This window comes from Taudactylus pleione, unplaced genomic scaffold (genome assembly GCF_031769625.1).
Source record: "Taudactylus pleione unplaced genomic scaffold, aTauple2 ptg001327l, whole genome shotgun sequence".
NCBI lineage: Eukaryota > Metazoa > Chordata > Amphibia > Anura > Myobatrachidae > Taudactylus > Taudactylus pleione.
Genome location: NW_028285727.1, coordinates 974,840 through 1,000,587, shown reverse-complemented (window position 1 = coordinate 1,000,587; position 25,748 = coordinate 974,840). Strand labels below are relative to the sequence as shown.

At 49.0% G+C, this 25,748-nt stretch overlaps 1 protein-coding gene across 1 annotated transcript in view; it reads left to right on the top strand.

Annotated features, from left to right (window-relative positions):
* Positions 1 to 25,748, top strand: part of LEMD3 (LEM domain containing 3) — an 85,400-nt gene that overhangs the window by 14,765 nt on the left and 44,887 nt on the right. Inside the window, exons 2-3 of the mRNA XM_088463148.1 lie at positions 1,106 to 1,134; positions 14,877 to 14,943. Of these exons, the coding sequence (XP_088319274.1) occupies positions 1,106 to 1,134; positions 14,877 to 14,943 (96 nt within the window). The remainder of the gene's footprint in view (positions 1 to 1,105; positions 1,135 to 14,876; positions 14,944 to 25,748) is intronic.

The window sequence follows — 25,748 nt, the reverse complement described above, 5'->3', positions numbered from 1 at the left end:
AGCTACCCAAAAACAATTGCATTCCAAATGTTTTAAATCATTTTGGTTACATGCCCTTTGTGCTATGTATGCATCCATGCTTATTGCAATGTACATGTTGTGGAGTAGGGATTACTTGATCTTGTTGAGAAGTACATAAAACAATTATAATCGGCCTGCAACCATTTGTGATTTCTTGCAGTCATTGTCCATGATGAACATTTTGGTCCTTTACCAGCCTTATTTCATCTGCAAGTCTGCACTAATGCCATCACAGCACAACATGTATCAGATGTTATCTGTCTAGTGCAAATTATATGATTTGCAAATGTCTGGTTATGTGGACTACACATTTTAGTAGTTGCTGCAAATAACCATCGTCTGTCTCAAGGCCCCCTTACACGGGGCAATAAAGCAGGCGATCTGACTGATTAGTGCGTTTTGCCTGCTATATTGCACCGTGTATGGCCCTGATGTCGGGCCAAGCGCGCTCCTGTGGGGTCGTACATCTAACCCCCTGATCTTTCTGCAGGACCATAAGATCAGGGGATACGATCCCATGGATTGCTATGCGGGTGAGAGAGGGGGAGCCGACATATCGGTCGGTTGGCCACAGTCTGTGCGGACAGCCCCATATGACGGACAACTGATCCCCTGTTTCCTCACATGGTGCCATCGCACTATGTATGGGGGGCCTTTAAGGTTCAGTATTCCCTACTAAAGATAATGACTATTTTGATGAATATAGTAGACCTTTGCACTTAAGATTGAGACATTCATGAAAAAACTTCACACTAGCTTCCCTGGCATAAGCATATTCTACTGGCTTTTTATGTCAAGGGTTTATATATTGGAAATTGTGCAGTAGATTGGGCAACAGTTTTGGCTACTTCCAAATGCAGCTGTTTATACCCTAAGTGGGACCTCTATGGCTGGTAGTTGTTGACATGTTAGGTCATTGCCCAAATATGGCATTTTTATGTGTGGTGGTCTGCATAACCCACAATGTTTATGTACCTTGAACCTGATTGTCCTTCACAGCATAAATACGTCTTTTGTTCATGTTATATATTTTTATTTACAGTCACTTTTTTTTTTCTTTTTCTTTTTTTTTTGTTTTGTTTAGTAAGAAGTCCTGATGATCTTCCTGGTGATGTAAGTGTGTTTTTATTTTTGTTTCTTTTATTTTTGTAAAAAACAAAATTGTACTAAAAAATAATTGAATCCCTTTAATTACAAGTAATTTGCACTCTATTTCAAATGTTTTTTTGTTTTCCGTAGTAATAACTGTATAGTCCAATTGCATGTGAATAATTACCCGATAACAGGTTTTACGGTTCTCTATATAACCAAATATAAGCCATCATGCAAGTGTTTTTTGGGGAAAAAAGGCCTCTTACTGCATCCACATCGATACAGAAGTTAATCTAAAAAAGGTGCTAATCAGGAGCACTTTATATTGTGATAATCAGGAAGTGCAACCACCTATATAACAAAACCTTTTGCAGTTTAGTCTGGAGCATTCAGCTTTGTGAAACACCTGCAATAATCTTCTGAAAGCAATTTTAAAGTGCTTTCTGAACAATATGAAGTCCATCTTTCGACTTTGAGAGAATAACAAATGGGTATCATTGAAGACAGTTGCCATTCTTCAAAGGACCCTAACAAATTTCCATTTCTCGGAGCATCATGTGGTCATATATTTGTATAAAGAACCCTACATCCAGGTATCTGTCAAAATGGTAAATGTTAATGACCCCTCCATCAGAAGAAGACTGAACAACTTTGGCTTTCATGGAAGGGCAGCAAGGAGATTACTTTTTTTTTTGGCTTATGGTGATTCCCCTTTCATTTTCATGAAAGAACCTCATATGAACAATCACACAGTACTGGATAGGTGATGAGAGTTTACAGTCAAAGCACCTGGACATCTCACAATGAACTCTTCTTTATACATTAATATTTGTCAGTGAAGTAAGCTGAAGCTTGGCTGAAATTAAATTGGAACAGCTAATCTGTGCACTATTGCTGAAAGGAAAAAAAGCCACGATTTTAGAATGTCTAGACCCCAACACCATTAAGGTCTTGAGGTGAGGCAAACCAATTGTGTTCACCCGCAGCTGTTTTATGCAGCTAAAACTTGTCTATTTAGGCGTGACATGCATGGGGAAAAACCCAATTGAATATTGTCTGTCTGTTTTGGGCAGTCGGGCGCGCAAAAACAATTTAATGGTCCCCCTAAGAAATGTGCATTAAGAAATGTTAACAAACCACCATGAAATGAAGCATTGTCATAAGAACTTGTCAAAAAGTTTTCAAATCTAGTGTAACAGACAAAGTAACCATTTTATGTATACAGTATATACTAGAGTATAAATCGACCTGAATATAAGCCGAGGTACCTAATTTTACCACAAAAAACTGGGAAAATGTATGGACTCGAGTATAAGCCTAGCGTGGGAAATGCAGCGGCTACTGGTAGTACTGCCCCCAGTAGTAATCCCCCCCCCCCCCTGGTACTGCCCCCAGTAGTAATCCCCCCCCCCCCTGGTACTGCCCCCAGTAGTAATCCCCCCCCCCCCCCCCTGGTACTGCCCCCAGTAGTAATCCCCCCCCCCCCCCCTGGTACTGCCCCCAGTAGTAATCCCCCCCCCCCTGGTACTGCCCCCAGTAGTAATCCCCCCCCCCCCCCTGGTACTGCCCCCAGTAGTAATCCCCCCCCCCTGGTACTGCCCCCAGTAGTAATCCCCCCCCCCCCTGGTACTGCCCCCAGTAGTAATCCCCCCCCCCCCTGGTACTGCCCCAGTAGTAATCCCCCCCCCCCCTGGTACTGCCCCCAGTAGTAATCCCCCCCCCCCTGGTACTGCCCCCAGTAGTAATCCCCCCCCCCCCCCCTGGTACTGCCCCCAGTAGTAATCCCCCCCCCCCTGGTACTGCCCCCAGTAGTAATCCCCCCCCCCCTGGTACTGCCCCCAGTAGTAATCCCCCCCCCCCCCCTGGTACTGCCCCCAGTAGTAATCCCCCCCCCCCCCTGGTACTGCCCCCAGTAGTAATCCCCCCCCCCCCTGGTACTGCCCCCAGTAGTAATCCCCCCCCCCTGGTACTGCCCCCAGTAGTAATCCCCCCCCCCTGGTACTGCCCCCAGTAGTAATCCATCCCCCCCCCCCTGGTACTGCCCCCAGTAGTAATCTCAAGGTACTGCCCCCAGTAGTAATCTCTTCCCCCCCCCCCCGCCCCTGGTACTGCCCCCAGTAGTAATCTCCCATAAACCGTGGTCCTGCCCCCAGTAGTAATCCACCCCCCCCCCCCCCCTGGGCCTGCCCCCAGTAGTAATCCCCCCCCCCCCCATGGTCCTGCCCCCGGGTAGCAATCCCACCTGGTCCTGCCCCACGGGTAGTAATCCCCTCCCCCCCTGGTCCTGCCCCACGGGTAGTAATCCACCCCCCCTCCCTGGTCCTGCCCCCGGGTAGTAATCCACCCCCCCTCCCTGGTCCTGCCCCCGGGTAGTAATCCACCCCCCCTCCCTGGTCCTGCCCCCGGGTAGTAATCCACCCCCCCTCCCTGGTCCTGCCCCCGGGTAGTAATCCACCCCCCCTCCCTGGTCCTGCCCCCGGGTAGTAATCCACCCCCCCTCCCTGGTCCTGCCCCCGGGTAGTAATCCACCACCCCTCCCTGGTCCTGCCCCCGGGTAGTAATCCCCCCCCCCCCCTGGTCCTGCCCCCAGTAGTAATCCCCCCCCCTGGTCCTGCCCCCAGTAGTAATCCCCCCCCCCCCCCCTGGTACTGCCCCCAGTAGTAATCCCCCCCCCTTGGTACTGCCCCCAGTAGTAATCCCCCCCCCCCTGTTCCTGCCCCCAGTAGTAATCCCCCCCCCCCCCCTCCCTGGTCCTGCCCCCGGGTAGTAATCCCCCCCCCCTCCCTGGTCCTGCCCCCGGGTAGTAATCCCCCCCCCCCCCTGGTACTGCCCCCAGTAGTAATCCCCCCCCCTGGTACTGCCCCCAGTAGTAATCCCCCCCCCCACCTGGTACTGCCCCCAGTAGTAATCCCCCCCCCCCGGTACTGCCCCCAGTAGTAATCTCCCCCACCCCCGGTACTGCCGCCAGTAGTAATTCTCCCCCCCCCCCTGGTACTGCCCCCAGTAGTAATCTCCCCCACCCCCCCCCCCGGTACTGCCGCCAGTAGTAATTCCCCCCCCCCCTGGTACTGCCCCCAGTAGTAATCCCCCCCCCCCCCCTGGTACTGCCCCCAGCAGTAATCCCCCCCCCCCTGGTACTGCCCCCAGTAGTAATCTCAAGGTACTGCCCCCAGTAGTAATCTCTTCCCCCCCCCCCCCCCCCCCGCCCCTGGTACTGCCCCCAGTAGTAATCTCCCATAAACCATGGTCCTGCCCCCAGTAGTAATCCACCCCCCCCCCCCCTGGGCCTGCCCCCAGTAGTAATCCCCCCCCATGGTCCTGCCCCCGGGTAGCAATCTCCCCCCCCCCCCCCTGGTCCTGCCCCACGGGTAGTAATCCCACCTGGTCCTGCCCCACGGGTAGTAATCCCCCCCCCCCCCCTTGGTACTGCCCCCAGTAGTAATCCCCCCCCCCCCTGGTCCTGCCCCCAGTAGTAATCCCCCCCCCCCCCTGGTACTGCCCCCAGTAGTAATCCCCCCCCCCCCTCCCTGGTCCTGCCCCCGGGTAGTAATCCCCCCCCCCCGGTACTGCCCCCAGTAGTAATCCCCCCCCCCCCCCTGGTACTGCCCCCAGTAGTAATCCCCCCCCCCATGGTACTGCCCCCAGTAGTAATCCCCCCCCCCCCCCCCTGGTACTGCCCCCAGTAGTAATCCCCCCCCCCCTTGGTACTGCTCCCAGTAGTAATCCCCCCCCCCCCCGGTACTGCCCCCAGTAGTAATCTCCCCCACCCCCCCCCCCGGTACTGCCGCCAGTAGTAATTCTCCCCCCCCGGTACTGCCCCCAGTAGTAATCCCCCCCCCCCTTTGTACTGCCCCCAGTAGTAATCCCCCCCCCCCCCCTGGTACTGCCCCCAGCAGTAATCCCCCCCCCCCTGGTACTGCCCCCAGCAGTAATCCCCCCCCCCTGGTACTGCCCCCAGCTGTAATCCCCCCCCCCCCCGGTACTGCCCCCAGCAGTAATCTCCTAGGTACTGCCCCCAGCAGTAATCCCCCCCCCCCCTGGTACTGCCCCCAGCTGTAATCCCCCCCCCCCCCCGGTACTGCCCCCAGCAGTAATCTCCTAGGTACTGCCGCCAGTAGTAATTCTCCCCCCCCCCCCCTGGTACTGCCCCCAGTAGTAATCCCCCCCCCCCCCCCGGTACTGCCCCCAGTAGTAATCTCCATCCGGTACTGCCCCCAGTAGTAATCTTTTCTTTTACTTTTAATCATGATGTGGATTGATGTATATGTTGGTTAAGACTAAACTATGTTTGCATATCAGGCCATAATTATATTGGGGTGTACTTTCTTCTTCAGGGTCCATAGGGATCCACAGAGATACAATGGGGGAAAATGTGGTTGGAGTGATCCAGGCACCAAGTTAAGCTTCCAGCTCCCAGGATGTCTCGGGTCTTCCTCCACATATACCCCACCCCCGGCCACAGGCATTCAATTTTAAGTTTGGGGCGGCAGGATTCAGACGCACCGTTATAACAGGGGGACTGCTCATGCAGTCCCAAGATTTTTGTTTTGATTTATTTTTACTTTAGAGCAAGTAGCGCTAGGTATCCTAAAGGATACCTGTACTGCTGCTCCATCTATCCACTTCGGCGGGCACCTGCGGAACTTGGCAAGCAGTGATGCTGGGACCCGACACTGCAGCCAGAAGCACAGGGAAGCAGGTAAGGTGGTTCCCGCTCGCGGGGAACAACGTGGCAGTCAGTACCTTCGGCGGATGGAGTCCTGCTGTAGTGGGGAGACTGCTGTGTTCACTCCCTCACTAGACCACCGGAGCAAGTCAGTCTGGAGTCGGGGGCAGTGGGGGCGAACATGTTATAAGGCCAGTGCACCCAGGGGTTGATACATCATAAGGGAGGTAGGCTCTCCCTGGCAGCCCCTCCCCCAGCCTAGACGCCGATCCAGCTGAGGTTTTACTGCGTCTGGGTTGCTCCTCCTACCCTCCTCTGTATGAGACCCACAGAGACCGCTGTCGTTGTGCTGAGGCTGCTGGTCTCAGGTGGTTTGGGTCTAGTCTCCCTGTATACCTCTCCCCAGAGGCCAGGTTATACAGTGCTCAAAATCCTGCCAAGCCTTGTGTTTTTGAGTAGTTGAATCAGGGCCCATTGCAAGTATATTGTAAATGCATTGAGCTTGATTCTATTGAAAGCGAAGCAAATAGTGCCTGGAGGGAGCTCCCGGCGCTATTCAATTCAGCGCGCTGTTAAGATTTCTTCTCACACCCCTCCAGGGGTGCGAGCAGAAATCCGACAAAAGTAGAGGCATGATGCTGTTTTCTGCCCATCGCGCCGGGAAGTTTAGTTGAAGAATGCTTGTTCTCGTGACTAAACACCCTGTTTAAGGCGCGAGGGTCGGGAGAACAGGCTTTCCACGACCTAACAGCTCGCAGAATTGAATAGCGTCGGGAGCTCCCTCCCAGCGCTATTCACTTCAAGATTTATTGAATCTAGCCCATTGTATGTGACTTTTACTAGCTCTGCTGTGTTATTGCCTTTATTTTCTGTACTGTCAGATATAACTAACTATGATTTCTCCTCAACCCTTTGCTACAGGTGTGTGGAGAATATTTTGTTTTTTTTCAAATTGTACTTCACATTTATTATTTGTGAAGGCATTCACATATGCACTTATTTATTATGTCTACCCCGGTGCTGGTTTCATGTAAGTTGTTTGGTGGGCTCGTCCCCTAATGACTTTATACAGGATGGTTTGTGTGGTGTTTGTTATAAAGAACCACCTCACCAGTCCAGTCTACCAGCCCCTGTACAGGAGCCATCTTGGGTGTCCTCCTTGTTTCAGGTTATGACGCTAGTGGACTGTTTGTTTGCTCCCACACTATCTCCCTTAATGGGATACCGACAGCAGTTCCAGCCTGCTATGTTTGTTCCCCCTGTGCATCCTTCCTGGATGGATGTTGATGCCCACTCAAGTCAGAGTACGCCTCAGTCAGCTGCTGCATTTCAACAGATGTTGCAGGCAAACAAACCGGTAGTTACTAAAGTGCCTAAGTGGACGATATAATTTCATCAGTCTGCTCAGAGTGTAGATTCAGACGCATCATCGGAAGAATCGGATAATGCGCCGGGTTCTTTTTCCAGGGTCTACCTCAGGAGAGGAGGACCATCCTTCTACAGTGGGTGTCCCTCCTTTGTGACAGAATGATGAGCCAGCTCCTAGATCTAAGGCTCCAAACACCAGAAGGTGGTAAAAGCCGAGTTTCCTAAAGCTGGCCATACACCTACACGATTTCCGGCTGATTACCCGATTTACGACGCGCCGTATAATGAAACGTGGAAATTGTGTGGGTTTTTTTAGGTACGATTCGCACTCCCGCAGTCGTCAAAACGTATTGTGTGATCAGATATGCAGTCCATCTTATCCGTCGTGTTCGTATGCTGATCGTGGTGTCATTTTTAAAAACAAAAAAGACTGATGCACGCACGGGGAGATCCGTGATGCATGCATCTGTCTATAGTAAAATAAGCACGGATGCAGGGATGGTTCAGTGAGAACCATTCGTGCACCTGTGGGAAAAAAAAAAACGGTGTGCATTCCCCCCCACCTTTCCCACCTCAAAGAGCAACCAGCACCGGGCTTTTAGGAACCCAGTGCTGGTTGCCAAAATACGGCGGTCAAACTATGTAGGGGTCCCCCGTATTCTGCACAACTAGCACTGGGCTCTGATTCTGTGCTGGAAATACAGGGGAAAAAATTAGTAGGGTTCTCCTGTATTTTCCAAAACCAGCACCGGACTTTTTCTAGCAGGGGACTGATGCCACAGCCAGGGAGTACTTTCACCGGGCCCCCCAGCTGCAGCATCAGCCCTGACCACTAGGCGGCCCAGGCCGGGGATCCCTGCGGAGCTGGGGACCCCCCAATAAAGGGGTTCCCCTCTCCAGGGCACCCCAAGCCCAGGCTGATAGCATGGGGGTATCCCCAGCACCCCTTGGTGGTGGGTAGCGGGTTGATTTGTGTTGTAGTGTAAATAAAGAATAGCAAACATTGTCTTTACAAGTAGTACTGCAGGTCCCAGCAAGCCATACCTGCATGCTGGTACTTGGAGAACCACTAGTAGCAGCATGCAGGGCTTTAAGGGCCCGCTGGTACCTGTAGTTCACCTGTAAAGAAACGTTTTAAAAAAAAAAAGGTGTGTATTTGTTCTTTTTTTTTTTTAAACTCTCTTTTTTTTTTTTTTTTCTTCTCACAGATGCACGGATGGTTCTCACTGAACCATTCCTGCATCTCTGCTTATTTTCTTACAGGCAAATGCATGCATCACTGATCTCCTCGTGTGTGCATCAGTCTTCTTTTTTTTTTTTTGCTTAACAAATGACGCCGGTCAGACGATGGATGCACCATGCATCGTATTGTGTGATCGTATGTCAGCGTGTGTCAATAATGTGGCCGTGACTGCCGTGGAATTCAAGGGAACACTGTAAGATGAATCTTATCTTATGCTGGTCGTACTAGTGTATGGCCAGCATTAGTCTGAGCAGCTGACTGAACTTATGGAAGAAGCATGGAGAATCCCGAATAAACTGTTCCATGTTAGCGTCTTTGTATTTTTTCCTACCTACTGAATGTACTAAGTGTATAGTCCCTCCTACTGTGGATGCTCATGTGACACATTTAGTCAGGAGTGCTAAGTTAACTATAACGTCAGCATCTTCCCTTAAAGATCCTACAGATAAGAAAACTTGAAACATGTCTTAAATCAGTGTTTTCATTGTCTGGTGCTGTTAGTTGGCCAGTTATGGCAATGGCTTGGGTAACCAAGGCTGCAGAAGAATGGACGGGGTCATTAGAATATACTCTACCGAGTGCTACCAGAAAACAGCTGACATATCTCCCACATACATCCTATTTGGGAGGAGCTGCAATAGATGCTTGGCTCCTGGCTTCTAAAGCATCGGCAGCTTTGGTTGTTGCTCGTAGAGCCCTTTTGGTTAAAGTCCTGGAAAGCAGGTACAGGATACAAGAAGGCTCTGGAATCCTTACCTTTTTATGGAAACATACTTTTTGGAGCAGAATTGGATAAGATAGTGGCTACTCTGACAGCCTCAAAATCTGCAGGTCTGCCATCAACCACTACATCAAAGGCTAGGCAGTCTTCTTTTTGGTCTTTTCACCCTCAGGGAGGAGCAAAAGGACAGTCTTCCTCCAAACCATTTAGTTCTCGCAGGACCACCAAATGGCAAACTAAGAGGTTCTGGCCAGTCAGACGTCCAGCCTCTAAGCCGTACAACCAACCTTCTGCTTAAGGGACGGGTTACTCCTGGGGGATCTCTGATTGGGAGGCCAACTTCAATTTGCGGACTACTGGCATCAGACAGACTGGGCCCGAGAATTGATCTCTCAGGGGTATGCCCTCACTTTCTGGAGACATCCTCCCCAGAAGTTTTTTTTTTTTTTTCTTCTACAACTCTCCCATCAGACTCTATCAAGGCATTGGCCCTGCAGGAGGCCATTTACTCCCTTCTGCGGGCAGGGGTGATAATCCTGGTTCCTGTGGTTCAACAAGGAAGAGGTTATTACTCCAATCTATTTTTGGTTCAGAAACCAAATGGGTCTTATAGCCCTAAATTTGAAAACCCTCAACAAGTTTATCCGTGTGCCCAAGTTCCGTATGGAGACCTTTCATTCAATTATTTTGGCGATGGAACCTAGGAATTTATGGCTTGCCTGGACATAAAAGATGCATATCTGCATGTGCCTATTATGCCATCCCACCAACAATTTCTACAGTTTGCTGTCCTACAACAACATTACCAATTTCAGGCACTACCCTTTGGTCTATCAAAGGGTCTTCACCAAAATAATGGTGGTTATGACAGCCTACCTCAGGCATCAAGGAATCAGAATACTACCATACCTTGACGACCTTCTGATATTGGCGCAGTCTCCAGCTTTTTTACAATACCACTGCCTGCCTTCAGACGCACGGCTGGATCATCAATTGGAAGAAATCCAAAACAGCGGATGGTACATCTGGGGGCACTTCTAGATTCTCAGGCACAGAGTATTTCTGCCAGAGGATAAGATTTTGGCCCTATTATTGTGAGTACGCAAATTGCTACGGAAGTGTAGGGTAGCCATTCTATCAGCAATGCAGGTCCTGGGGTCAATGGTGCCCACCTTCGACATGGTGACATATGCTCAGTTCGGCTCTAGGCACCTGCAACAATTTATTCTCTCCCAGTGGAACGGGCAGTATCTAATAGGGTCCCAGAGGATCCTTCTCACTCTGGAGGTTGGTCTCTCTTTCGTGGCTACAAAAGGCTCATCTGTACAAGGGCTGACCATTCTGGATTCCAAATTGGGTGCTCCTCACCACGGACGCCAGTCTTTGCGGATGGGGGGTGGTGACAGGTCATCATACGTTTCAGGGAAGATGGACAAATCGGGAAAGTTACCTGCCCTAAACATCCTGGAGCTTTGCGCGGTATACAAAGCGCTCATCCTGGCACAGGACCTACTCCAAGGCAACCCGGTCCAAATCCAGTCTGACAATGCAACCACAGTAGCATATCTATCTTTCATCAGGGAGGCACGTGAAGTCATGCAGCCATGAGGGAAGTGACAAACATTCTTTGCAGAACGTCATCTTCCGGCTATCTCTGCAATATTCATCACGGGAGTCCTCAACTGGGAAGCGGACTTCCTAAGTCGTCAGGACATACGTGCTGGAGAGTGGGCTCTCCCCCCAGGGTTTTTAAAACTCCTGGCAAACAATGGGGCCTACCAGACGTAGACCTCATGGCCTCACGTCACAGCCACAAGGTCCCAAAGTGTGGGTCCAGGGCCAGAGACCCCACAGCCTCCTTCGTGGACGTGCTGGCATTGAGGTGGGACTTCAAGCTGGAGTATCTTTTTACTCTGATCTCCTCCCTCCCAAGGGTTCTCAGGAAATTCAAGCAGGAAGAAGGCACAGTAATACTAGTAACTCCTGCTTGGCCCAGGTGACATTGGTTCGCCGACATACAGAATCTATCCAGAGACTCACTCCGTTTCCTCTTCCTCTATGGCCGAATCTGTTAGCACAGGGTCCCTACCTGCATCCAGACTTACCTCATCTGTCTTTGACGGCGTGGCTCTTCAGTCTCACGCTCTAATTCAAACGATGCTTGGGGCACGAAAGCCTTCCTCTGCACACATCTATTAGAGTTTGGCATTCTCTTGGTCAATGGTGTTCCCACAAAGTATGACCCTAAGGTTTTTAGGGTTTCCCAGATACTTTTTTTCTCCAGGCAGGGTTAGACCTCTGTCTCCGCCTGGCCACTCAGAGTACAGATATCTGCGCTGTCAGCTTGGTGCCAGCGAAACTTTGCTTCTCTGCCGGATGTTAGAATTTTTTTTCAGGTTGTTCTCCGAGTTCAGCCACCTTTTTGTCCCACCGGTGGCACCGTGGGATTTGTCTTTAGTTCTCAAGGGGCTGCAAGCTCCCTCATTTGAACCTCTGGACTTGACTTCTAGACTTCTAGACCTCTAGATTTGAAGTGGTTGACAGCGAAGACACAGTTTTCTCCTCACTGTCTCTTCTGCACGCAGAGTCTCTGATTTGGCAGCGCTCTTTTGTCGCTCCCCCTTTTTAGTTTTTCACCAGGATAGAGCTGTCCTTCGTACACTGGCGGGTTACCTTCCTAAGGTAGTGTCTCGTTTTTCATGTCAATGAAGAGATTGTGGTTCCAGCTTTTCAGTCTTCAGACCTTTCTGTAGGTGAAACCTCCCTGGATGTGGTTTGTGCTCTCCGTATCTATGTGGATCATACAAACTTTTAGAAAATCCAGACACTTTTTGTGTTATATAGTTTTCACAAACGATGCTGACCAGCTAATAAACAAACTCCTGGCTAGATGATTATGTATGACACTCTCGGGTTTACACACAGGCTGATCTTCCTGTCCCAAACACGGCAACGGCACGTTCTACCGGTCTGTGGGACCATTGTTGGCATTTCGTTGTGGTGCCTCTGCTGAACAATTGTGCAAGGCAGCCACGTTGTCTTCTGACCACACATTTCTTAGGTTCTACAGTTCTACACCTTTTACACTTTTGCCTCCCTTAGGGGAACTGGTTTAGGACATCCCCATGGTGACTCTGTGGATCCCTATGGACCCTGAAGAAGAAAAGTTATCGTTGACTTATCTTTAACTTTTTTTTTTTTTTCCTTTCTTTGAGGTCCATGGAGTTCACAGGGCACCCACCCTGACGCACCTGGCTGCATTGGGAAATTTTTATTTCGGTCACGTTTTCCCTCATCTTGTGTGAGTGTTTCTGCTGTATGATTGCTCTTCCTTCCCCTCTTTCCTTTTCCTGCCTTGGGCTTGTTTACAAAACTGCCTTTGCCCAAAGGCGGGGTATATGTGGAGGAGAACCTGAGGCATCCAGGGAGCTGAAAGCTTAAATGTTTGGTGCCTGGATCACTCCAACCACATTTTCCCCCATGGTATCCCTATGGACCTCGAAGAAAGCGCTAACAAAGGTAAGTCTACCATAATTCTTAGTTTTTATAGCGGTAGCCAAGCTGAACCTGTGGTTCAAAGAAAATATACTACATTATAGTGTAGTGTATTATAGTTATTAAACTTCTATATATTAAAAACACCATTAACTGCATAAGTTTATAATAGTCCTTATGGTATAGTCAGTGGGTTCACTGGGTTGGGAGTGGGATCTCGCCGGTCACAGTGCTGACTGTCAAAATACTGACAACGGCATCCTGATAGTCAAAATCCCAAAAGATTTTTGTAATTATTCTAACCCCGATCTCCCCTACAGAAGTCTAATACTCCTTTTATACCAAAGTCCCAGGTCTGACCCGGGATTAGGAACCCGTTTCAGACACGGGACAGACCCCATTTTACACTGCAGCAGCTATGCCCGGGTCGGCACCACTCACACCGGAGCTGACCCGGCTCTCCGGCACAGGTGAGAATCGCTTCTTACCCTCCCTCCGTGACCCCGTTACCTTACTCCGAAGTGGTCCGGAGGGCGGTTGGGGTGTGCTGTTGGCCAGGCAGTGGAAGCTTGGAGAAGTCATTTCCAAGTGCCACTGAAGCCGGCCAATCGGGTGGCATGCGGCGCGACTCGAGTTATCGTGACCGATGTTGCGCTGTTTACACTGCAGCGTGACACGGGAATTACCTGTGCTCAACACTGCAAGCCAGCCGGGTCGGGTCCCAGAGTCACTGGACCCTGGTTGATCAGTTTACACCGACAAATCCCGGGTTGATGCGCGTTCATGTGCATCAACCCCGGGATATTTGAGTCTGTGTAAAAGGGGTATAACTCTAACTCTCCCCCTAGTGCCTAGTCCTAGAATCAAGCAGTGCTAATAAAAAGAAAGGAAGAGGATACAACACGAAAGGTTATCCCTTCCAGAAAGTATAGATTTTGACGTGAATACAGAGTTCCCGGACACAGAATTGTCATTTTATATTAATATTTCACCATGTTGATGTAATTTTAATAAATTATAATTGTTATATTTTAATATTTTTAGATGAGTGTGCCAAAACACTATTCTTTTTGAGTATAATTAACCCTACAACCGTCAATCTCAGGATTGTGACCATCAAGATGCCGCTGTTTGTATTGTGACCGTCTGGATCCTGACGGCATTCCAGTTCACCCTATGATCAGCTGTATAATTGATAGAATTCCCCAAAGTGAAAAAATACTGAGCAGTCCTCCTTATAGGATCCAATTATTGTCCATATATGATGGTGTGTGCTCAGTATTTTTTGTATAGCAGTAGTATTATATTGAAAAATGTAAAAAAAACTTGTTTTTCTGGAACACAGCCCCGAGTGGCTTGGCTTGGTGCTGACTGCTGTATTTACATGTGGCTACTCTAGCATTAGCGGTAGCCAGCCCAGGGTTTAGGTGATGGTGCGGTGATGTTTGTTTATTGATTTGCTTATGACTTGCATATCTGAACTATTCTGCATCACTGTGTGCTTTAGGCTACATTATTACATTGGGTTCTGAGTAGCTTCACAAAATGCACATTAGGCTGCAATTTTATGCTCTTAATTTATAAATGTACACAAAAATGCTACCTACCCCAGATAAGGCCCAAGGTGACTTTAAAATTTTTACATTGAGGGGCTTAAAAGTTAAATTTTTAAGTATTCAGTTTGTTAAATAAACTTACCACAATGACCCTGATTAATGGAGTTTCTAAATGGGTATTAGAATATTGAAGCAGTTAAGTTTGTTGAATTTTAATCTACCTGTACAGGCAGGTTGCCATTTGTCACTTATAGGCTTTTCCGGTAGATTGTAAATTTGCAAGCAGAGCCCACTTGCTCGGTCTGTTAATAACTAGTCTTGTTTTATAACTGTACCCAATTGTAATGTTAATAATTGGATCGGTCTACTTTGAAAACATGATTGGGGCTAAACAACTGGATACTGTGGTGCTCTGTGTGGCCTTATAAATATTAAATATTTAGCCACTTATAGGCTTTACGGATAGTACATCATACAAATGGATGCTTCATTGTAGAGTAACAAAATGTGTGTCTTGTGAGGAATCACAACTTGAACTGTTGGGGGCTCGTGGACTGTAGAAAACGCTAATCAGCATTGACTCATTTTAGGGCAAGGGTCTTCTATGGTGTTACAGCCAAAACCAACCTCCTAACAATTCTTTATCCCCTTTTTTTTCCTTCAGTAAACACTTTATTGTGATAGAATCTGTTTCAATGTCTTTATCTATTTTAGACAACAGAGAAAAATCTCTTGATGAATACGCTGCATAAGCTGCATGATAAATTGGCAAAGAGAGCAGGTAACTATTCTTTACATGTTATAGTTGTCTCAAAATGGCCAGTAATCCTATTCTTTTGTACTTTGGTACAGTTTGTTATATGGAAAGCATGAGGAAACACTTATTTCATATGCGATTGGCTGCTGTGGCGCTAGCAGTCACACAGCGCCAGTGCATCTTAGAGGAGCCGCTTAGTTTTTAAAATTGGGTCCCCAACTGCCTATAGTGCTGTAGCGCGTATTTTGCGAACCCTGCACGTGAAGTGTATATAAAAGACAAAGGGGGCAATTAAATTGTGGTGCGCACCTCCTGCTGAGCATCTGTGCGAATAGGCGCCCGAATGTGCAATTCAATTGTTGCTCCGTTCGGACACCTAAAGCGGCGGGGTGGACTTCTCGCAGCCTGCTGAGGTGCCAGAAGAAATGTCTAAAGTCCCATGTTAGGGTGCCTTAACCTCCTCTTTAGACAGGTTTAGCCGCTGTGCGCCCGAACAGAGAAACCATTGAATTGCTCCGTCAGCCTATTCCAGTGTTTCCCAACCTCGGTCCTCAAGGCACACTAACAGTCCTGGTTTTAGAAATATCCATGCTTAATCACAGATGGTTAAATCAAATAACTGAGGTACTAATTAAGACACCTGAGCTCAACTATGGCTATCCTTAAAACCTGGACTGTTAGTGTGCCTTGAGGACCGTGGTTGGGAACCTCTGGCCTATTCGCATGGCCGCCCAGCAGGGGACGCGCTTCTCAATTAAATTGCCCCTTAAATGTACTACTTGTCCAATCGCAAGTAAAAGCAGCTTGGGGAGGTGAATGGCTTCTATTTTTCATTACTGGGTCACAGCCGAATCTTAATGACAGGCCTGAACTAAGAGGTAACGGATATGTGCTGTATAGTTTGGTTGGCGCACACACACCATCACATAGTCCATTGTGTCTCAACAAGGTTTAATGGAAAGAATTCACATGTAGTATTTAGATATGGCTATATAAGTATATCATTTTTTTTTTTCTTGTCTAATTACTTTTGGATGTTTCAATGCTCTGGTCAAATCATGACAAACTCCTTTGTTTCATTTGCTGCACACACAGATTTGCAGTATATTATTGTTAATGCCGATATCAAGTGTTTGTTTGGTTTGCTTTTGGATGTGTCTTGCTTCTTGTAATAGAGGGTAAAGGAATGGGGATGTAGTAAGCATTCCGACAGTCAGAATGCTGGCGGTCACAATACCAACAGTGGCGTCCTGACTGTCATAAACCCCACAGGTTGTGGAGGTATATGGGTGAGGGGGGGAGTTAGGGTTTGGGATGGAAGTAGGGTTAGGCACTAGGCTGCGGAAGAGGAGGGTTCGGCTGCGTACACACCTATAGATATCTGTCCAATCTTTCTGGAAAATGGACCAGATTTTCTTTTTCACCAGTGTTTGGGATCAAATTTCTATTGTTAATTGCTCCCATACATTACCAGATTTTCCTTCCCACCAGACAAATTGGACAGATGTATCTATAGGTGTGTACGCAGCCTTAAGGTGCATACACGCGGTCAGATTTTCCTTCAGATTTGTACAATAACTATTTTAAAAATCGTTCATATCTGAATGAAAATCTGACGTGTCCCTGCAACGATGAATGATGCGCGTTCCCGTTTGTCGGATAACGACATCTGACATCTGATGTGTTTGCAGTCAGATTTGGTCGATTTTCATTTTAATAGTCAAAAATCGTTCGTAGTTCATGAAATCGTTGGTCAAATCGTTCGTCGTTTATTGTTCGTCGTTTGTCTGACAGATCTGACCGTGTATGCATCTATATATGACAAAGTTGTAAGTACGCACTAGTAATACAATTGAAATGAATGGAAAATTGCTATTACATAATTGATACCAACATCATGGTTCATCACAATAAAAATTTTTTTGGATGACTCTAAGTTGGTGGTGCTCCCTAAAGGTTTGTGCTAAACATATATAAAAGTACTTTCTGCAAGAAGCAGAGGAAAAGGACAAATATGCCTTTGTAGGGGCACGCTTATGACAGATAATTGTTTATATATGGATGATGATGGCATGATTAGTGTGAATAAAATTTAACGTTTAATATACACCTTTAAAAGGAAGTTCTCCTCACAGAGTGATGTGTAGATATAACATAGAAATCTACTAAGGACAAAAAAAGAACAATATAAACGTCCTTTTGAAGTGTAAATGAGTATTATTTATTATTGATAAAAATTCAATGAGTAATCCACTCCTGTTAAGGGTAATGAATATTCTAATTAACCCTAATTCAATCTACAGGGAGGCACATATGATTACTTCATACAGTACATATCTGGCGAACTATAGTAGTTTTTAATTAGATCTCTGTTGTGATCGACATATACATAAATGATAGTCGGTCAGAAACAATTGTATATTGTAAGAAACCAAGTGATAACTAAGATGATTTATTTGGATAATCCAGCAGCTTTGAAATCTGTGTCCCCTGTAGATGAGTGAGGGATATATATTGTAATTAAATATCAGTCCACATATATAGACATTGCTGATAGTGATAGTCTGTGTCCCCATATAACTAAGAGGATTGTGTTTGGGAGGACTTTTATCCCAAGTATGTTAACTCGTATTGGTTTTAGCAGATATGCTAGGTAAAAAATAGTACACCTTGGAGTAGTGATAAATGTATATAGTGTTCCCTCTAGCTCCGGCGGCAGGCAGGGTGCCGGAGCTAGAGAGGGCAATGTTGTGCGCGCGGTGAAGGCACGCGCGCGCATCTGAAAAGGGGGCGAGGTTACGAAAAGGGGGCGTGTCTATAAGACGCGTCCCCTTTTCGTCATACTTGGGGGCGTGCCCGGCGCTTACGGACATGCCGGGCAGCCCCCAAGCACTGCAGAAAGGGAGAATAGACGCCGGGCGCATGCGCCCGGCGTCTATTCTCCGGCGGTGACCGGGTCGCCGCATGTTTCTCCACCCGCGGGACACTGCGTCCCGCGGGTGAGAACGGCTCCCGCAGGCTGTTAGGGCAGGGTGCTTTTTGCCCTCCTCCTGGAGGGCAGGGTGCTTTTTGCCCTCCAGAAGGAGGGCAGGGCGCCGCTCCCCACTAAAACAGCCTAGCGGGAACGCTATGTATATATTAAATTGCCATATAATATCAGCAGTTTGCACTGTGAGAAACAGTGATATCCCAAAACAGAAAATATGTATGAAAAAGAAAAAAATCCAAACAATAATGGCAATTACACAATGACAGTGTTACATGTACTGAATAATGACAGTGTCTTCAGTGCAATAAAGAAAAATAACAGAAAAATGATACTTGTACTGAATATCAACCTAAACCATGGACAAATACAACATATTTGTGTACATATGTAATAAGGATGATTTTACTACATACCAATAAAAGTATATGTTTTAGAATTAGTTGGTTCAGAGTGCACCAAAAAGGATGCTTTCTTTCTTCTTTTTCTTCCTTTTAGAGGTGTATATTAAATGTTAAATTTTATTCACACTAATCATGCCATCATCATCCATATATAAACAATTATCTGTCATAAGCGTGCCCCTACAAAGACATATTCCTCTGCTTCTTGCAGAAAGTACTTTTTATGTGTGTATGCAGCATAAGACTGCGGGAGGGATGGGTTAGTGGATAGGGTTAGGGTAATGGTTATAACACTTACCAAAAAAAATCTGGTATTCTGACCATCGGGATCCCGTACTTTTTTTTTTTTTTCTTTTTTCACTCTAGCGCAGGCGGTGGCTTAACCCACACCCCTATAAGAAGGTGAAAACACACCCACAAAGAGATTCTTATTGAAGATTTGATATTATCCCTATTGACCATTTAGTGGATGCGAATGGGAGAACAGTAGATGTTTTTCACAGATTGATTAGTGCAAATTGAGTACTGGGATAATCAAATGCTTTTTTTTGCTTTTATTTTTTTTTTAAATCTAGTACAATATAGAAGTATTACAGGTTGAGTCTCCCATATCCAAAATGCTTGGGACCAGGGGTATTTTGGATATCGGAATATTCCGTATTTTGGAATATTTGTATACCATATTGAAATGTCTTATGCTGGCCATACACGCTACAATTGTCGGGGCGATCCGCCTGATATCGGCGGATCGCCCCGATAATTGTAGCGTGTGTGCGGGCGACCGAGGGTTAAATATTGCTCGGTCGGGCATGCAGGATTGTCCAGCATGCCCGTCCGATGCGATATTTACCCGGTAACTGTCGGCCGCATCGGGCAGTGTATGCCCAGCGCGGCCGACAGACAGACATTTCCTGTGTTCCTTCCTACGGAAGGAACAGGGAAATATCTCCTCCCCCGGGGACGGAGCGCGGATGTCGGGCTATACACTGTGAGATTTCTCTCAGTGTGTGCTGGCGACATCTGCGGCTGGCAGCCGGCTAGATAAAATGTCTGTCGGTCTGACAGACATTTTATCTGGCTGTGTATGCCCAGCATTAGGAATAGGGCCCAAATCTAAACACAGCATGCATTTGTGTTATATACACCTTATACAAACAGCATGAAGGTAATTTTATACAATATTTTCAATAATTTTGTATGTAAACAAAATTATAGGTAGCCTATAGGTAATTTTATACTTTATTTTTAATTTCTACTTCAGGGTCCATAGGGTATCCACAGGATACCTTGGGGTATAGGTGTGACGTCAGTCATCGGGCACCAAAGAGTTAAGCTTTCAGCCTCCCAGGATGCACTAGGTCCCCCTCCTATACCCCGCCCCCGAGCCAAGGCATCTCAGTTTCGTTTGGTGCCCGGCCGGAGTCGGAGGCACCTGCTAGAGGGGGGCTTAGAAGAGCCCCTGAAGCTTTTTCTTCATGCAGCTGTGGCTGCACATCTGGATGAACAGCATGGACAGTCAGTCCTGACGTCCATGCTGTCTTTCCTACACCCCGCCGGTACCAGAACGCCAGTACTGATCCGGGGATGCTGGTGGACATCTGGGGTCACAGCTAGCGGTGACCCCAGATGTTCCGGACCATTGCCGGATTCAAGGGGGACAGAGGTAAGCAGCGGGGTCCCGCGGTGGGTCCCCGCTGATCACATGGTCCTAAGTCCCCAGGCAGGGGGCTCCCTGGGGACTGGCTGCTGCGTGGAGCCAGGCGACCAACCTGCGCTTCCACTACCCCCTGGGACAGCGGACCGCAGCAGAGCGGTAGCGCTGCGGTGTTCCAGGGGTTAAATGCATGCCAGGGGAGCGCGCCTTCCCTGTCTCACAGCCGGCGCCTCCCCCGCTGCACACAGCCCTCTCTGCACTGTGCTGACTGGCCCTGTGTCAGCGCTCCTCCCCCAGGCCAGCCTTCTCTCTGCTCCTCGGTGGCCATCTTTTCTGAAGCATGGTGAACGCTGCTGGAAGCCTGCATTGGAAGCATCGTAGTCTGGGTCCCCCCGCATACCTCTCCTCCGCTGTGGTCAGCTCTGTGTATGCAGCGCTGTGTCCTACCAGGCCCTGTGTCTGTGTAGTTGAGTGATCAGCGCTGTTAGTGCAGGAATTATTTCTCTGCATTGTATGTGACTGTGCTAGCGCTGCTGCCTGTAACTTTTTTTCTAAACTGTCAGCTTTATACTGTCCCTGTTTTTTCTGCTAAGCCCTTGCGGTGTGGTGCTGCAGGGTGGTCTCTCGCCTCTTAAATATATAATTGGTGAGAGGGGTCACATACGTGGTGCCATCATGTCTGAAAGTGATTTTCCCCTCCGGCTACAGTGTACTCCGTGTAAAGTACCGTTAGCAGAGGGGGAAGGTAGCGCGGAGGGCCTCTGCCGGCAGTGTTTGTCTATGGCGCGGCCTCTTACGGTTACTGCACCGGTACAGGAGCCGCCCTGGGCTTGTTTCGCTCAAGCGCTTACAGCCTTAGTGGGCCAGTTAGCTCCGCAGCCCGCCTTTACACCGATGGGTTTGTCCCAGCAGTCAGTGGTGTCGTCACCCATGCAGGGTTTCCCACGACAATTGGTGGTACCCCACAGTCTCGCTATTTCCCCGCTCCCGGTTTCTCAGGAGCCAGCGTGGGTTAACTCCCTGACGAGTTCTGTACAGCACTTGTCGGATGTGTTGCAAGGGGAGTCTGTGATGCGGCCGCATAAACGGCCGGTGGCGTCTGTCGGCTCCTTATGAGGATGACGAGGGGACGTCTGATGATGGGGAGATTCTGGATCCTTACGATCAGGAACCTCTCCATGCTAAGGACGCTGATGCTAAGTCCAAAGTATATATTCCTGGACTTATTCGGGCGGTCCGCACAGCCTTGGTGATTGAGGACGAAGTTCCCCCAGCGGCTAAATCTAAGTATGCCTTTTTCAAAGATGTGAAGGGCGATGCCACAGTCTTTCCTCTTTCGGGTCAGTTGGTGGACCATTTAGAGGAGGCGTGGAAACAGCCTGGCAAAAGATACCAGCCGCAGAGACGCCTGGCGGTGGCTTATCCGTTCGCGGATAATTATTTTGCAAAGTGGGAATCCCCTCCACAGGTCGATTCTCACGTGACCCGTCTTGTCCGTAGTGCCACATTGCCGATGCCATCCATGTCCTCCCTTAAGGATGCTACGGACCGCAAGGTGGAGATCTGCCTGAAGTCCGCTTATTCCCTTGCGGGGGGGGGGGGGGGGGCAGCACGGCCGGCTATGGCCATTTGCTGGGTTGCCAGGGCAATGGAGCACTGGGCGGATTCATTAGAGGCTTCTTTTGATTCCGACTGTCCGGCCGAACAGGCGGAGTTGATTGGCAATCTCCGTGATTCGGCCACCTACATCAACGAGGCAGCCCTAGACATTAGTACTCTGGTGTCTAGGATTTCTTCAGCAGCGGTAGCTGCTCGTCGCACCTTGTGGCTGCGATCCTGGAAGGCGGACGCAGATTCCAAAAAGGGTCTGGAGGCGTTGCCGTTTACCGGAGAAGTTCTCTTCGGTCCGTATCTGGATAAGATTGTGGCCACGCTGGCGGCAGCCAAATCGGCTTGTCTCCCATCGGCCGCTGCTCCTTCTGGTTCTGGACCATCGTCCTTTCGGTCATCTAGGGCCCAGGGCAGGCCCAAACCACAGTCGTTTCCTCGACAGGCTGGCCCTAAGAAATCGGTCAAGCCCCGGAAGCAGGCATGGAGTACCAGACGTCCGGCCCCCAAGCCAGATGACAAGCCTGCGGCCTGACGGTCCGGGCCTCCCTTTGGGGGATCCCAGGGTGGGAGGCCGCCTGCTGCAGTTCGCCCAGTGTTGGTCAACCACTACGACAGACACTTGGGTTCTGGAGGTTGTCTCCCACGGGTACGCCCTCTCCTTCCGGCACAGACCCCCGGCTCGATTCTTCACCACGGGTCTACCATCAGACCGGAACAAGGCTACGGAGCTGCGGAAGGTATTGCACACTATGCTCCAGGCTGAAGTTATAGTGCCTGTTCCATTCTCCCAGAGGGGCCAGGGTTTCTATTCAAATCTTTTTTTGGTACAGAAACCCAATGGGTCGTATCGTCCGATTCTCAACCTCAAAGCACTCAACAGGTCTTTGCGGGTACCGAAGTTTCGGATGGAGACCCTACAGTCCATCATTCTGGCGCTGGAACCTGGGGACTACATGGTGTCATTGGACATACAGGACGCTTACATGCATGTCCCTATTCTTTTGCGCCATCAACAGTTCCTCAGGTTTGCAATCCGCAGCGACCACTTCCAGTTTCGGGCGTTACCTTTTGGCCTGGCGACAGCACCACGTGTTTTCACCAAGGTGATGGCTGTCATGGCGGCTTCTCTGCGGCTGCAGGGTGTCCGCATGTTGCCGTACTTGGACGACCTGAGGACAAGATCTCTGCTTTACAGTCAAGGTTGCGCAGTTGTCTGCAGAGCCGCCGGGTGTCCCTACACTCGGCAATGAGGTTACTGGGCTCCATGGTGTCGGTGTTCGACATGGTGGAATACGCCCAGTTTCACTTCAGACCTCTGCAGCACCTGATCCTGTCCAAGTGGAACGGGCTGCCTCAGTCTCTGAAGTCCCAGATGATTGTGCTCACCCCGGAGGTTCGCCTGTCCCTTGCTTGGTGGTTACAGACGACCCACCTCAACAAGGGACGTCCGTTCTGGGTTCCAAATTGGGTCCTGTTGACAACGGACGCCAGTCTTCGGGGCTGGGGAGCGGTTTTGGGTCCACACTTGTTCCAGGGCAGGTGGATGCCGACAGAAGCGGAGCTTCCCATAAATATCCGTGCGGTCTTCAATGCTCTCCAGCAGGCACATCGGTTTCTCCAGGGTCACCCGGTACAGGTCCAGTCGGACAACGCTACCACCGTGGCCTACATAAACAAGCAAGGAGGAACCCGCAGTCGGGCGGCTCTCGTAGAGGTGTCTCGGATCCTGGTTTGGGCGGAGCGCAATCTTCCGGCCATATCAGCAGTCTTCATCCCGGGAGTGCTAAATTGGGAGGCGGACTTTCTAAGTCGCCAGGACGTTCATCCGGGGGAATGGTCCCTGCACCCGGACGTTTTTCAACTGCTGGTGGACAGGTGGGGTCTTCCAGAGATCGACCTCATGGCGTCCCGGCACAACATCAAGTTGCCGGTGTACGGGTCTCGCACAAGAGACGAAGGGGCGTCTCTGGTGGATGCTCTGTCCGTCCGGTGGACGTTCCAGTTCGCATACCTGTTCCCTCCGGTCTCCCTTCTTCCACGGGTAATCCGGAAATTCAAACAGGAAGGAGGGACGCTCCTGTTGATAGCTCCCGCGTGGCCCAGACGGCACTGGTTCTCAGACCTTCAGGGTCTGTCCGTGGACAGTCCACTGCGGTTGCCGCTACGACCGGTCCTTCTGTCTCAGGATCCTTGTCTTCACCCGGACCTGACTCGGCTGTCTTTGACGGCGTGGCTGTTGAGACGGCCATGCTGAGGTCCCGGGGGTTTTCCAGCTCTGTGGTGCGTACCATGTTGCGAGCTCGGAAACAGTCTTCCGCGAGGATATACCATCGCGTGTGGCATACGTTCTTCCAGTGGTGTCGACCGAGAGGTTATGCACCGAGGGAGTTTCGTCTGTCTCGGATTCTCGCCTTCCTACAAGCGGGACTAGATCATGGGCTTTGCCTTGCTTCTTTGAAGGTACAGGTTTCAGCCCTGTCTGTTTGGTTTCACCGTAGGATTGCTACAATCCCGGATGTGCGCACCTTTATGCAAGGTGTTGTCCGCATTCAGCCGCCCTTTGTTCCACCTGTGGCGCCTTGGGATTTGGCTGTGGTCCTGAGGGCTCTCCAAGGACCGCCGTTTGAACCACTGGGCTCAGTGGATCTTAAATGGCTAACAGCTAAGACTGTTTTCCTTCTGGCTATTGCTTTGGCCAGACGTGTTTCTGAGTTAGGGGCTCTTTCTTGTAAGAAACCCTTTCTTGGTTTTTCATGGGAACAGGGCAGTGCTCCGCACTCGGCCCGAGTTTCTTCCCAAAGTTGTTTCCCAGTTTCATGTTAACGAGGAAATCGTTGTTCCGGCCTTTAACTCACCGGGTCTTTCCGTGGGTGAGGCCTCTTTGGATGTGTCTGAAGCTTATCTTCATGAAGGCCTGCTGGTTCCTCCTTCTGTGAAGGCTCATTCCACTAGGTCTGTGGGTCCTTCGTGGGCAGCTCGACGTGGTGCCTCTGCAGTCCAGATCTGCAAGGCTGCTACGTGGTCCTCTGTCCATACCTTCGTGAGGTATTACAGGTTTGACACCTTCGCCTCTCAGGATGCTTCCTTCGGGCAGCGGATTCTCCTTTCAGCACGGGATCGTCCCCACCCTTAAAGGATACTGCTTTGGGACATCCCCAAGGTATCCTGTGGATACCCTATGGACCCTGAAGTAGAAAATATGAGATATGGTAAGAACTTACCCTTGTTATCTCTATTTCTACGAAGTCCATAGGGTTCCACAGGACTCCCGCCCTGTCGCACCTGTGCTGCAGATGGGCTTTGCTCTGGTCACCGGTTTTCCGTCTCCCTCTGGTGAGAATGTGATTCTTGTATGTCTCCAGATCTTTGTTCTCTCTCTTCCTTCTCCTCCTCCGGCCTATGGCTTGGTAACTAACTGAGATGCCTTGTCTCGGGGGCGGGGTATAGGAGGGGGACCTAGTGCATCCTGGGAGGCTGAAAGCTTAACTCTTTGGTGCCCAATGACTGACGTCACACCTATACCCCAAGGTATCCTGTGGAACCCTATGGACTTCGTAGAAATAGAGATAACAAGGGTAAGTTCTTACCATATCTCATATTTTTGTGCCTTAAACAAAGTTTGTGTACATTGATCCATCAAAAAGCACAGGTTTCACTATCTGTCATGCTAAAAAAAATTCCATATTTCGGAATATTCCGTAATTAGGAATATTTGGATATGGGAGACTCAACTTGCATACTTATTTCTCTCCGATTGTTTTACACAAAAAACTTGCATTCTGATGTGACCCTGACAGTGAGGAAGGGCCCCAGCTTAAAGTGATTGGTGGCTGGACCCACATAATTTTCATGTCTGTTTGATCCTCGTACAAAATACCTGATGCTACATATTAAGCCCAATACAGCAAAATATATGTAAACTGATGACTCATGTAACCCTTTGGGATATGACAATGTGTATGTATTTATATCATGTTATACAGACATGAATTAACTATACCAATAGTAGTGATATGATTTGCTACATGTTACCAATTCAGAATTATAGCAAATGGTTAAGTTCTACCAGCAGAACAAAAAGTGCATAATGCAGTATATCAAACTTAAAAAGAAGCTGCCAGTACCTTGTGATGTTTCTCTGCAGCACGCTTTTTGTCTGTGTGATACTTACGGC